This window comes from Cygnus atratus, chromosome 5, assembly GCF_013377495.2.
Source record: "Cygnus atratus isolate AKBS03 ecotype Queensland, Australia chromosome 5, CAtr_DNAZoo_HiC_assembly, whole genome shotgun sequence".
In the NCBI taxonomy this organism is placed as follows: Eukaryota; Metazoa; Chordata; class Aves; order Anseriformes; family Anatidae; genus Cygnus; species Cygnus atratus.
This window is the reverse complement of record NC_066366.1, coordinates 21,448,195-21,461,723: the sequence shown is the minus strand read 5'-3', so window position 1 is coordinate 21,461,723 and position 13,529 is coordinate 21,448,195. Positions and strand designations below refer to the sequence as shown.

General features: G+C 36.0%; 1 protein-coding gene across 10 annotated transcripts in view; it reads right to left on the bottom strand.

Annotated features, from left to right (window-relative positions):
- The window catches only part of HEATR5A (HEAT repeat containing 5A), a 64,484-nt gene that overhangs the window by 46,448 nt on the left and 4,507 nt on the right, over nt 1–13,529 (bottom strand). For 9 of the 10 annotated variants that reach the window (XM_035552080.2, XM_035552083.2, XM_035552082.2 and 6 more), the window contains exons 2-7: nt 9,965–10,043; nt 7,502–7,754; nt 6,268–6,479; nt 2,287–2,395; nt 1,589–1,738; nt 1,136–1,307 (exon numbers count right to left, since the gene is read on the bottom strand). In XM_035552080.2, the coding sequence (XP_035407973.1) occupies nt 1,136–1,307; nt 1,589–1,738; nt 2,287–2,395; nt 6,268–6,479; nt 7,502–7,627 (769 nt within the window). In that variant the 5' untranslated portion in view covers nt 7,628–7,754; nt 9,965–10,043. Of the gene's footprint in view, nt 1–1,130; nt 1,308–1,588; nt 1,739–2,286; nt 2,396–6,267; nt 6,480–7,501; nt 7,755–9,964; nt 10,044–13,529 lie in introns of those variants that run through there. The other variant, XM_035552098.2, reaches the window with a different exon arrangement.

Genomic DNA, 13,529 nt, shown 5'->3' with positions numbered 1-13,529 from the left:
TCTTGCTCCCTCCTCTTCTCTCCCAGCTCATTCTAGCTCCAACCCAGCTTCTGCCTCACTTAACTCTAACTTGTTTTAACCTAGTGCTTCCATACTAAAAATAACCAATTAAAGAGTTGGACAAGCTTCTTGTATTACTGAAGTGCTACGTTAGTGTTATGTAACTACATCGCTTACAAAGAGTACAGAAAAAGTCTATATAGAGGTCAGAGATTTTTCTTTTCTATTTCTAATGGAAAAATACAAGAGATAAGAGTTCTCTGTAACATAATAATTCTCTCCAAAAAGATTTTTCGAAAAATACCTTAGAAATCAAGACTTTAGAGTCTCCAAAGGTAGTACACAGCCTTTAAGCCCCAAACAGGGCTTAAAGACATAATTTTGTCATTTGGTGCTTACTACATTGATGCCTTTAAAAGCAGAATCACACTCACACTAACTCTGCATCATGTTATATTTCACTTAGATAACAGCTCGGTATTTAGTTTTGGGCTCCTAAGATTGGACTCAAAACTTCCAGTTTGAATGACACCAAAGATTTGAGATGTTTTAACTCTGTGCCAGGAATCTTCAGTTTGTCAGCAAAAACTGTTACACGCTCTATTAACAGAACTGCATGCTCATTCCTGCTTCAGATCATGTTTGCAGTACTATACAATCCAGTTACGGTATTGACGATCTTGGAAAAACAGCTTGAAAAGATATCCTCAACTGCCTCAGTTTGACAGGCAGATACTCCCTCACATCTTAGTAGTTTTTACATTGCTAAAATTAATCTTTCCTTTAAATTCCTGAGGCTACTGAGTTCTCTACATACAATAATAATCTTGTAACAGAGGAAACTAGTTTTACCAAATATTTTTCCTTGTTGACCACTTCATGAACTGCTAGTGAGTGTGCGTGTATACATATATATACACACACACATATATAAGAGGTAACGAAACTAAAAGCATAGCACTACATGAGAAAAAACATTACAAAAAAAAAGACCAAAGCACAAATATGAAGAGCCAGATGAAGTTTACATTGTGATTTTACTTCAGGTTTCAAACTTCAGAGTTTCTGATCAGACAGATTTATTTATTTATTTATTTTACAGACGAGGAATCAGCAAACAAAGTACATACTTCACCTGGTGTCTGCTTAGATGTTAAAGCTCTAGCCAATATTGTGCCTAAAAGTTTTGAAACTGCTAACCGTACATCATAATTGGAACCTTCAAAGGATTTAAAACACAAGGTCACAACACTATCCAGGTCTGTACTCCACATAAATACTGCTTCATTCTGAAGTTCAAGAAGACACTAGACAAAAAAAGGGAAGTAAAAATGCTTAACGTCAACATTTTGATGTGGAAAAGCACTCAGTACAGATTCTAGCTTGCAAAATAAGACAACAGAGTTATCCCTAACAAAATGAGCATGTTACTTCACATTAAAAAATACTTGATTTTTTTCTTTTTCTGCCAAGACAATGTCAAAGAAATATAGACATGCAAACAAAGTATTTACTGCTGTGTTTGTCATCCATTAAAACAGAATTTTATTTAGGGAGCATACTAAATAGGGTTATTAATGCACTTTACCTTTGCAGCAGCACAGCGGACTGCCATAGATCTATCTGTCAAACATGATCGGGCAGCTTTGTAAATATCTCTATGACAGGGGATAGCAGCAGGTCCTAAACCCTTCAATATATTTTGTAAACTAAGCATGATTTCATAACGACCTTGAGACTGAAAAATTAAAAAGAAGAAATGTTAGAGTTCTGTAATTCTACGCTTCTTGGAAATAAAAAAAAATGCGCATCACTGATACAGGAAAACAATGGTCTGAGTGCTTTTTATTTATTTATTTATTTATTTATTACTGTTAGAGATCTGTTTAGGCTGAAGTAAGTTAAAGAGAAAACTTGTTCTATAGCACTATAACCAAGTGAAGATAAAAATTCTACATTCTGTGGAAAAATACAGGCAGTTCAATACTCAAAATATGAAGTACAAGCTGGAGCAAAAACATTCTCATTAGTAAAGGCAATTAAATTTTCTAGATTATCAAGTTCTTTCATGAAAGCAGAATAAGAGTAACTACACTCTCCTTTTATGGTCATAATCCATTAGTAACTCTTCCGAATTTAGACTTTCATTTTTATCCTGTAACTTTCAGCATTTTTTTCCATTTCATACATTGGTACCATGCAATTTCTCCAATTCATTAGTCCATCTACCAACAGCAAACATCCTATTATTTTTCCAATCATTTTTTAAGCATGCTGTTCCAATACCTCTGCATTCTTCATTGCTTTAAGCACATTCCCAACGGTGTCAGTAAAACTGTTTCCCAAAATTCTTCCCAATTTTTTGTATAAATAGCCCAAGCATACCACCGCAGCACTAAAACAAAAGCAAATCCAAAAACGCGTGAAAATGGATGCAACAACACATGAACGGGATTAAGAAGACTAACATAATCAATGGGCAAATAACAAAATAACTAAATACAATGTTTCAAAAGTGTTAGCAGATTATCAAAAGGAAAAAAAAAAGTGGTCAGAGTGGGGCACACACACTCCATGAGAACTGAGGATACAGGGGCTTGGAAGATAACTTGAATAACAAATTATGGTAATACAAACCTCCAATAAATTTTACAATTCAAATACATTTTTCATATTCACCTTTAAGCCTTACAAATGAATTTCTAACAAAGAATGCCCTGCATCCTGCAGTCTATGTGACTGTGCTACAACAGATGCTGACAGAAGTAGACAGGGATTGGTTTATTTACAACACAATGGTCAGGAGTAGACTGCAAATGGTCTAATACTTAAAATTCTGGCATGTATGTATAACACATAATGAGGAAACTCCCTGGAGGAAATAAAAGTCTAAACCCATATTCTTTTCACTATACACAGATGCTGAACTTAGTTTCCAGGTGAAATACCTGACAACTGGAGTCTGTGTGCTCTGTGCACTCAGGAGTTTCCTTTAGCAAAAGCAAAAAGTGCTAAATTTTGAGAAAAAAAGGAAATAAAAAGAGTTGCTTAATTAAAGAATGCTTTCCTTTAAATGATTAAGGCACACAGTTTGGTTTTGTATTGATGTATCTATAACTAAACAATTTTATTTGATGAATACAAGGAAAAAATAAATGGTATCTTTACTCAGCTTTCTGCTCTTTGGTCAGACTTACTTAATACGCAGTGACACTGCCCAGCATCACCTTCAGGAAAACTGTATTCTCCTGACATCCCAATTGAATTCGAGTGTTACATAATCAGTTTTAAAATCCCATACTGAACACATTCTTAATTAGAAAAATGAATTGAATATTAACTGTAACTCCTTAAAATGACAAAACACGGTAAGAAAAATAAAAGTGATGAGCTTTATCTCTTATCAAACAAAAATTCTTTTTTCGTTAAAGAAACACTTTTCATTATCACTTTTATCCAATGCACCAACAGTTTGGATTTTAATTTTGTTCATGGTGTAGCTGGGTATAAAATTATAACTGCAACATCTTATTACTACATTGAGCACGTGATGGTGACAGATATCCTTTTTAACTAGTTTTAAGACTAAACAATATACATTTCCAACTGTCAGCCAAGGAAGGAATATTTAATAAACACAGACAAAAAGAAATATCCCCAGGACTACCTTACAACATCATGGAATGACCTGGAAACACTCTCTTGTGGTTGGTAGTACCACCATTTGCTGATGGAAGGATCCATCAGTGTTAAATAGGAATTTTTAGCAACAGCGTGGCACTATTTGTTGGTAAGTATCATCTAGCCACCTCAAGATGAGAATCGATCTATTTCTGCACATCAATATTTAACTTGCTATAAAAGCTGGAAGCATGGAATTTAGAAAGCTCTTCTGACTGCCTTCTAGAATCATAACTCTAGTTGTCTAATTTTTTCTCCACAAATGTTTCTAGCAACAACTATGAAAGTTTTCTGACCAGCCAAATGCTTTTAAAATACTCACGACTTAAAGACAACCCTAGCGGATATTTTTAAAACTTTGTAATTTAAAGTAAAATAGTAAGCTGTAGTCACATTAAATGACCTATTTGTCTGACAGAATTTACATCACACTCCACTTTAGATGAGCACCACGTTCTTTTAAACATGCTTGCCTAAAACATTTCTATGTTCCACCCATATTAAAGAAGAAAAATGGTAAATTATGAGACGAAAAAAAAATCACTAGAAAATCTACTTAAAGGAATCTCCAGGTGAATCAACATATGCTAACAAAGATTGCTACCAGACAACATGGGAATGTATGCTAAATGACAAGGACAGATGGCAAGCAAAGACACAACTTTAATCAAGATCAAAAAACAAATAATAAAATAAAATTAAAAAAAATAAAAAAGCCTTCCCTCACTGAACTCCAAGTAGTCCCTTTACTTACAGCACAAGATGAAAGTTTTTATTCAATAATGAGTTCTGCAGTTTCAATTATTTTTCTGTAGCCTTTTGTCTCACTGCTACTGCTATAAGAAATCTCTTTTTCACACTCATTTTAAAGTAAGTCATGTTTTACTGGTGCTTTTTTCTCCACATTCACTCTCCTCACCAATGTTTTCGTGCCCATCAGGATTCTGAACATTGCCTCTTCTCTCTTTCTCTCCCAGCTACTTTTCTGCCTTCTGACTCTTGTTCTCCCTTATTTCTGTGTTTGTCATTTCTGCCTTGCTGCCACCTTTATCTTTAATTTACTTGACTACAATGAAAGATATACAATGTTTCACACATGAAGGCTACTCATAATATTTCTGTACTTTAAGGTTTGCTTTCACATCCTGCAAGAGCAGTTCATGTTGGCTCTGTTCTGTTGGCTCAACTTTAGACATTTAGAAGCACCTGAAATGTTTGTAAATAACTAACTACATCCAGTTTAACTTTGATTAAGAAATTTGCTCAATAACTCTATTTTGTACCTGGAGTTGTATTCATCTGCTTTATTGCTCTTCTCAGCCTTCTTCTTGTTTTTAGAACACCTGCCCACTCATACTCTGTTATCCATTGCTGCTATTCTCTCTGGCCTGATTTTCAATTGTCTGGATGGAGATCATCAACTGTCTTCTATCCTTTTCGTTCCTGCTGCACATATACAACATTTAATACTACCACATTCTTTCTTTCATTATCTATCCTGTGGCAGTGAACTCAGATTTATCATGTCAGGTAAATTCTTTATTTTTTATTTTTATTTTTTTACTAATGTTAAAACAAGCTATGTATTAAAAGCTTTCTTCATCTCTTTTGTAAAAAGCAGTGTTTGTCTGACTTGCTGTAAAGCATGGTTTCTTCCATACAGCAACATGTATTGCAAGCTGTCTGTGTCTCCTCACTCAACAAAAGCATAAAGCATAAACCATCCTTAGTTTACCTTATTACCTTAAAGCATGCTGTGGTCATTTATAGTTTTAAATAACAGCATATGTATGCAGATTTAGCATGCCTACATTCCTAAATAAATTAATTCAGCTTAGCTTTCAGATCACTCAAGGTGTTTCCTTCCAGTGGATCCAGTAAATACTAAACATCTTGGTAAGTCAAATTTTGCTCAAACGTATTCAGTCTATGCTGACTCCTATCAGCCACCAAATTACCATTTTGTTCAATGCTTCCAAAGTTATGTGATTTTAATGAGTTTTGATATGATTGATTTTTACACTGTATTTATGCAAATCATGAAAATAAACTTTTAAATAAGGATGAAAAATATATTTTTCATTAAACTCTTATGAGTTTATGAACTCACGGGTGATTTATGTTGTAAAGTATTGACCTGAGTTTATTCATAACATGCAGTTGCACTTAACCAAAACTTCCCAGTGAAGACACAAAGGGATAAATAAAATGCTACACAAATACTTAACCATTCACAACTCTGCCCTGAAGACAGTGTATATTAAATGACCAAGATAAAATTATTATAATGCCTAGAGGGAAGGAAGTAATTTGAATTTGCTTTCAGGTTTCAGGTGAACTCAGTTCCTCTTTGTAGTACTCAGCCTTAAAAGTTCAGAGACTTTTAGAGGAAAAAAAATAGATCTGGGCACACCCACAATAATGATTTTTAATCAGGGAGCCTCCCAAATTCTGTGTGTCATATGGTAAAATGCTTGTAGTGACCAACTGGAAGAAATGAGGGAACACACACTCCCCTACATTCATCTCTCATCATGTACATCTGTCTCTGTTGTTATTGTTCGGGGTTAAAAGAAAAATACTTACAGTTTTGTAGGCAGATAACTTGGTGAATCATCTTTACTCCGAATGAGTTCATTGCATTTTTCAATTGTTTGGTAAACAGAAAAAGTGTCTCCAGTGCTATAAAGTACAGCTAAATTCTTGGCAACTAGTCGCCTAGTAGGAGGTCCTGGTGCATTGTTTAATAAAGAGGTCAATTGTTCAACCAGCTTCTTCTGGTTTTCCCTAATATCAGCCTGGAAATAAAATCAGTAACCAGTTAACTTTCAGTTAAATTTAAAGGTTAACAGATTAATTAATGCTAATTCTCTTCACTTTTCCATTATTACTATTCTGATACTATGACATTCTTGGTTAAAAATGAACATTTCTTTGCACCTTTCTATGTAAAGAAAAGCTGTCTCAAAAATGTGAATATTTTTCAAAACACAATTTTCTAGTAGCATTTCAAGGGTATTTTCCCTATGGCAATTGGAGTTATTGCTAAATCTTGCTAAAATAAATTCGCCATTTTTTGCTTCTTTTATGTCTTCTTTTAAAGGAAGACAACACAAGGTAAATATTCAAGGTAAAGTAATAAAGAACTTTACCAGAGTTTCAAGAAGTTGAGCATTAGAAAGGAAGGCACATCTCTTAAAATAATCACTTACTTTAGTCTTAGCTTATTTTTAAGGGGAATTTGGAAAAAAAAAAAAAAAAAAGAGAGGCTGACAATGTATTCTATTTAAATTATTTGTGTTAAAACATTTAACTCTTAAATAACATTATCTAGATTGTTTTACTCTTAAATATTCACATACCCTACTTAATATACAAAAACCAATGAAACAAACAATTGAAGAGCTGGCTCGACCTCCTATGATTTGATTAGGAAAAGAAAAACAAAGGGAAAGACGTTAGATTCCTGCTTGCTAGAGAGGTATCAAATAATTGTGCCATTGTAGATGGAAGCATGACTGTTCTTATTCATCACAGTGTTGCAAAATCTTGCATTAATAACCCAAGGTTTTTGTTTGTTTGTTTCTTGTTTTTAAAAACAACACTTATTTCCCAGATTTCTTTCGTTGCACAAATCTCTCTCACTTGAAGGCTTGAGGAAGCTGCTGCTATCAGTGAATGTACTTTCATTATGTTTAAGTAAAAGACATGAAACAAAGGAAATGGAATACTGCTGTTTGTTTTTAAAGAAAATAACAAACAAGACAGAGAAAAAATAGCTCCATAACACGCTCTTCTTCTCAAGTGTCATTATACTTACTCTGCTAGTCACTGGTAAAAGTTTTTCCAAAAACCGTAACCATTCAAAAATGAACTCCGATTTTTGATATTCACCCAGCTGGTTATACTCTTCTTCATTGAGTAGTAAACTGTGAGCTAACTCCATTCCTTGAAATTTTCCTCAAGTCTCTCCTCAAAAACCACAGCATAAAAACAAAACCAACTGCCAGAACTGGTTTACTCAGGTTTTCTTCCCCATTAATATCTGATGATTGAGTCAGAAGTTTGAACACCTAAACAAAAAAAGAAAAACGTTTCTAGATATCAGCAATTACATAGTCAAAAAATTATTTTTGAAAGGAGAAGTTAATATTTCAAAGAGCATTACAGTAGTTTTGTTTAAATGGCTTTAGCAATATTTAATGTTTTGGGAATTAGGTAAAAACAGTACTGATGTAATCACAGAATCATAGAACAGCTTGGGTTGGAAGGGACCTTAAAGGTCATCTAATTCCAACCCCCTGCCATGGGCAGGGACACCTCCCGCTAGATCAGGTTGCCCACGGCCTCATCTAACCTGGCCCTGAACACCTCCAGGGATGGGGCATCCACAACCTCTCTGGGCAGCCTGTGCCAGCGCCTCACCACCCTCTGGGTGAAGAATTTCCTCCTAATCTCTAATCTAAATCTCCCCTTTCAGTTTAAAACCATTCTCCCTTGTCCTGTCATTATCTGGCCGACCAAAAAGTCCTTCTCTATCTTTTTTATAAGCCCCCTTACAGTACTGAAAAGCTACAATAAGGTCACCCTGGAGCCTTCATTTCTGAGACTGAACATCCCCAGCTCTCTCAGCCTGTCTTCACAGGAGAGGTGCTCCAGCCCTCTGACCAACTTTGTGGCCCTCCTCTGGACCCGCTCTAACAGCCCCACGTCCTTCTTGTGCTGGTGGCCACAGACCTGGATGCAGCACTCTAAGTGGGACCTCACAAGGACAGAGCAGAGGGACACAATCCCCTCCCTTGACCTGCTGGCCATTCCTCTGGTGATGCAGCCCAGGACGCAGTTGGCCTTCTGGGCTGCAAGCACACACTGCTGGCTCGTGTCCAGCTTTTCATCCACCAGAACCCCCAAGTCCTTCTCTGCAGGGCTGCTCTCAATGAGTTCTTCTCCCAGTCTGAGCTCCTGTCTGGGATTGTCCCAACCCAAACTGGTAATATGGCAATTAAATGTAGTTCAGGCTACATCAGAGGGGTTCTTACTGAACTACTATTTTTAATTCATCGTGCTTTGCATTAAGTGAGGTTTTCTAGCATCTGCTCAAGCATATACTTGAAAATAATGATCAGCTGGCCCCAGACACAATGGGTTTTATTATCTCAAAATAAGTGCAGCAATGGAAGCAACCTACACCTAAGAACTCATGTTAATTATGTCCACAAATACAAATGTTAGCTTCATATTCAAACACTTCATCTATTCGCAATGCCAAGCAAGGTATAAAGAAAAAAAAACAACACAAACCTCTAATACTCCCCCCCTTTTCTTTTTAAGAAAGTGAAAAACGGATATTTCAAGAATAAATCCCACTGAAGTTGCTAGATTTTTACTTATCTCAGACTATTTTAGTAATTCCCACATTGCGGGTAGTCACAGCTAGAAGCAAATCAAGATGAAAAATACTTTAATGACACCTTCCCCCCCCCCCATTTAAATGCCACGTAGCCTCAAACTACAAAATACAATATTCTGTAGGCTTTGTAAACAAAAATAGCCAAGGAGATTCTGGTAAAGTGTCAACCATACTGTAAACTCCCAAACAAATTATCCTTTCCAGAGGTCACTGAGACTGCTGAACACACATTTTTCCCTATGCATTAACAGTATTATAGTGTAAAATGATCTATCAAACAGTCAGTGGGCAATACAAAGCAACGCTAAATAATTCAGGACTCAGGTTTACATCACAGACACAGCAGAAGGTTACCTTTACTACCTTCTACACATTTGTATATAAAATTTGCTCACAAAGGAAATTAGCACATCTATTTTCCTGCAATGAACTTCTGTTTTAAATTTACCTGAAATACCAGGCAGCACGCTATAAAACAGCAAGTACAGATAAATGTACGTAGCTAATTATTATACCTATATATATTTAAACTGCCTAGGTACATAGATGTTAACAATTTACTGGTTATCATACTCCTAGAACACTCACTCACAGAACTTAACTTTATCTTCACATTTTTACAACATACAAAATCTGTAGGATTATGTATTTCATTGAACATTTGAGCAGAGTTTCCTGGCTGCTCAGCACGGAAATCACAAGTGCAGGTCACACAGCATCCTCTTTTCTCACCCAGTGCCTAGTATCTCTAAATCAAACTACTGCACCAATAACTGTTTCAAGATACATACAGAGATGGGAATTACAATTCAGCTTTCTTCCCCCAGCTGAAAAAAATCACGGACCATTGTCAGACACTGGCCCTTAACTTACCTAGTATATAATTCCTTCTCATGGTAAAAACTTTCTCTCTACTCCAGGTTCTCAGTTAAAGCATGTCAAGAATTCTTTCCTAGAAAAAGAAACAAGAGATCAACTTTAAAAAGCACAAGATATAAGTGTCTGTTCTACAGAATACAAGAATTCCAAGAATTGTATACTGACAATTTTATTTAATGGCTCACCAGAAGACACTGAAATGGAGCTCCACAAATATTAACTCTTTATATTTTACATCTGAAGTTGGCAGACCTACCATATTCACCATACAATTGGATTCATTTCACTACTGAAACCACCTATTTCTGTTTTGCTAACTAATTTGAAAACACACAAAAAAAGTAAGTTCAGAGAGCATGATACCATAATTATTTTCTACAAAGATAATTCCAATGCCTTCATAAGGCCTACATTACTCTAGTGCATCTAAAAAAACTCCATAGGTGTAAAATATTATATTAACCTGGAATTATATTAATAACGACAGCATTCATATCTAAATGAATAGCCAGCAGAGATGGCGGTGATTCAACTGTTCTGAGAAAGCCATGGAGAATACTACGGATACAAGACGTGAGTATCCTCCTAACTTCCAAAAATAATTTTAATACTGGAATCAGTGGACAAAAACATCTCTTTTTAAACCTTATCTAACTTGAATTTAGTCTGGCAGGACACAAAACAGAGGTGAACAACCGAGTGCTGCACCAGCTGGCGCTCCTTCCTTGAACATCCTCACACACCAGTGAACTGAAGCAAGTACAACTTATGAATGTAAAAATGCAGCCACATTCACATGAAACCTGTGTTTTAAAATGCTGAGTTATTTGATAGTGCCTTGGCATTCTTCTTTCCCCCTGATGTTATGATTTTGATCTTTCTCAATCTGAAACAGAAGTCTGGAAAAAATAAATATGAAGTTTCATTGAATGAAATGCCATGCCATCAACAAAAGTTAAAAAAAAAAAAAAGACATAAATGGCTGATAAAAAAAAAGTTACAAAAAAAGTAAGATCTCCATTTCCCAGCTGGTATGACATGCAATTCTTTTTTTCTTTAGATTAAAAAAAAAAAAGAAAAAGTAATAAGATTCACTTTCCCATCAGTGCTACAAGAGCAAATCAAATAAACATCCCTATTTCCCCCCCCCATGAACTAGGTTCATTTTATTTCACGCATAAACTATGCTACAAAACTGTCACAAAGATGAACTGGACAAAGCAGAAGTTGCTCCTACTCAGTACTGATTTATTTTTTTTTCATTTGCTGACTAGCAATCTGGCAAGCAGAATTTTGTTTAGGACTGACAGAAGAGAGCTCGGAAGAGCTTAGAAAATGCACTACGTGGAATGTTTCCTGTAAATTTAAAGGAATATAGGGCAAATCGAGCATTAAAAGGCAAAGCAACAGAGTTTCAAAAGATGCTAATGAACCACACCAAAAAGAAAAAAGGCACTTGCGGTCTTCAAAAAAGGGGAAAAAATGATGACCAAACCAGTATAAGACCCATAACAGCTTTCTTTAGCAACTGGCTTTAAAATAAGAGAACCAACAGGTCACCACCCATTACATAGTTATAACAAGGAAACCAAGCTGAAATTCAAACTCGATTTATTACGTGTATCAAGCTTGTTCTGAGGTAGCTGACCTCATGTTTTAAAGGCTGAGGGAAGTAGTCCACAGATAACCGTATTCCTTTCACCTGCAAGTCTAAGACAGAAATGAATAAACTGCAAATGAAAAATTATGAACAGTAATGACAACGTAATGAACTTTTCCCCTTCCTTCCAGCCCATAGTATATTTTGTTTCTGTGTAAAAACAAACAAACAAACAAACCAGAAACAAACAAACAAAAAAGAGTTTGGAATAAAACAGACTCCTAACCAATCTCTCACCAAAAAAAATTAAATTTTTAATTATAAATCATGATTTCAAGGAAGACCACCAACAGTAATAGAAACTACCATACAGATCGAGCACGTATGTGCAAATTTTTCTTAAGTTTTATCACATTTGACCTAAAATTGTTGAAGATGCTTGTCTCTCTTTGCCAAGAACAATTTCTCCTCTACCAGAACTCAGACTAACCTGACCTATCTGTGCACAATACGTGGATAAGGACCCAGTGTACTATACTATGTAGTGAAGAAAATTAAGTACTGTGTAACTCATCTTAATAATAATTAAATTTTTCTGTTTCACAGGTATTATACTAATTCTGCACTAAATCCGATATAAAACAAAGATCATAAACCCGTGCATTCACTTTTGTCTCTAACACTAGTCTCGCAGAGAAGAAGGACGTGATCCTACTAAGAAATGAGCCCCGCTACTTATCATCAGCAATGACTAATAGTAACAAGTGAGTAACGGTATGAGCAAGAGTAAAAAATAACCAGTAATAATTACCAGTATTTTCATACCAGCTGCCACTGGGCCGACAATGCAATCAGTGTCATATTCATCACACTGCTGGAAAAACCGATGAAGCACACTCATGAGCTTCAAGTTGTCCTCATTGCGATGCAAGTGGTATTTTAACTGACTTCATGGTTTTGGGTTTTTTCCCCCACCTTCGAAGGCAAGCTTTATCACCACCTGTCTAACAAGCGAACCAACGTATTTAAGAGAAAGTCTTCCAGCCTGACACATTTAGCTATGGTCATTAACAGTTCAGATCAATTTTACTCCTGCAGCACTGTTTTAAAAGTTTAATGGGATGATTGTTACCCGTGCAGCCGAGCTAACCGTATGACAAGACAATCGATGCTTAAACTTATCGGGAGTACTTGCACACAGCTGTTTAGGCTGTCTTCAAAACACAAACACAACTTCTACGCAACTCCCTCAGGCTTACTTCTGACAAGAGAACTTAAGAGGATGTTTCTTTTTGCTGCCTGGGCCAAAAACCACCTCGATGCACCAGCCAAATTCAGCTATTAATGAATGAAAAATGGCCCAAAGAGAAAGTCAAATAGTTACAGTGGACTTTTTATGCCAGCAGGCAAACATAAGCAGGCACTGAGGTCTGGTAAAGGCAAGAAGTGCAGGACCAACCTCACAGGAACTCCAAAGGGGCGTCTGATTGCCCAGGGAACGAGGGATGGAGTTATTTTCAGCTCTAACTTAGCTAGGAGTTACAGCACACACACAGAAATCATCTAACCAAAACAAACTACAGTGATAGAATTGTAATAGTTTGATAAGAACAAACCTGATCCTTTCAGGGCCAGAAACTAAAATCCCAGACCATATCAGCTTGGGCTTTAAACACTGAAAATACTACCCAAGTGGGAATATCCAACTGCTACATGAAAACTCTTATGACTACTTGAAAAAGAGAGCTGTCTTAGTTTACTTACTGACTTCTACAAACTATTACCAACAAACACACAGAAACTGCCTCACAAGTCTTCAGAAAGAAAAGCTAAATGTCAACATAGATATGTCAGTACCTAATCTCCTCTGTGTGGCATCCTCCTCAGCACTAAGCCAGCTCGTGCCTTTCTCCAGGCCCACAAGCCCTACAGTTTTCACTCGACCGTGGAGCGATGGCA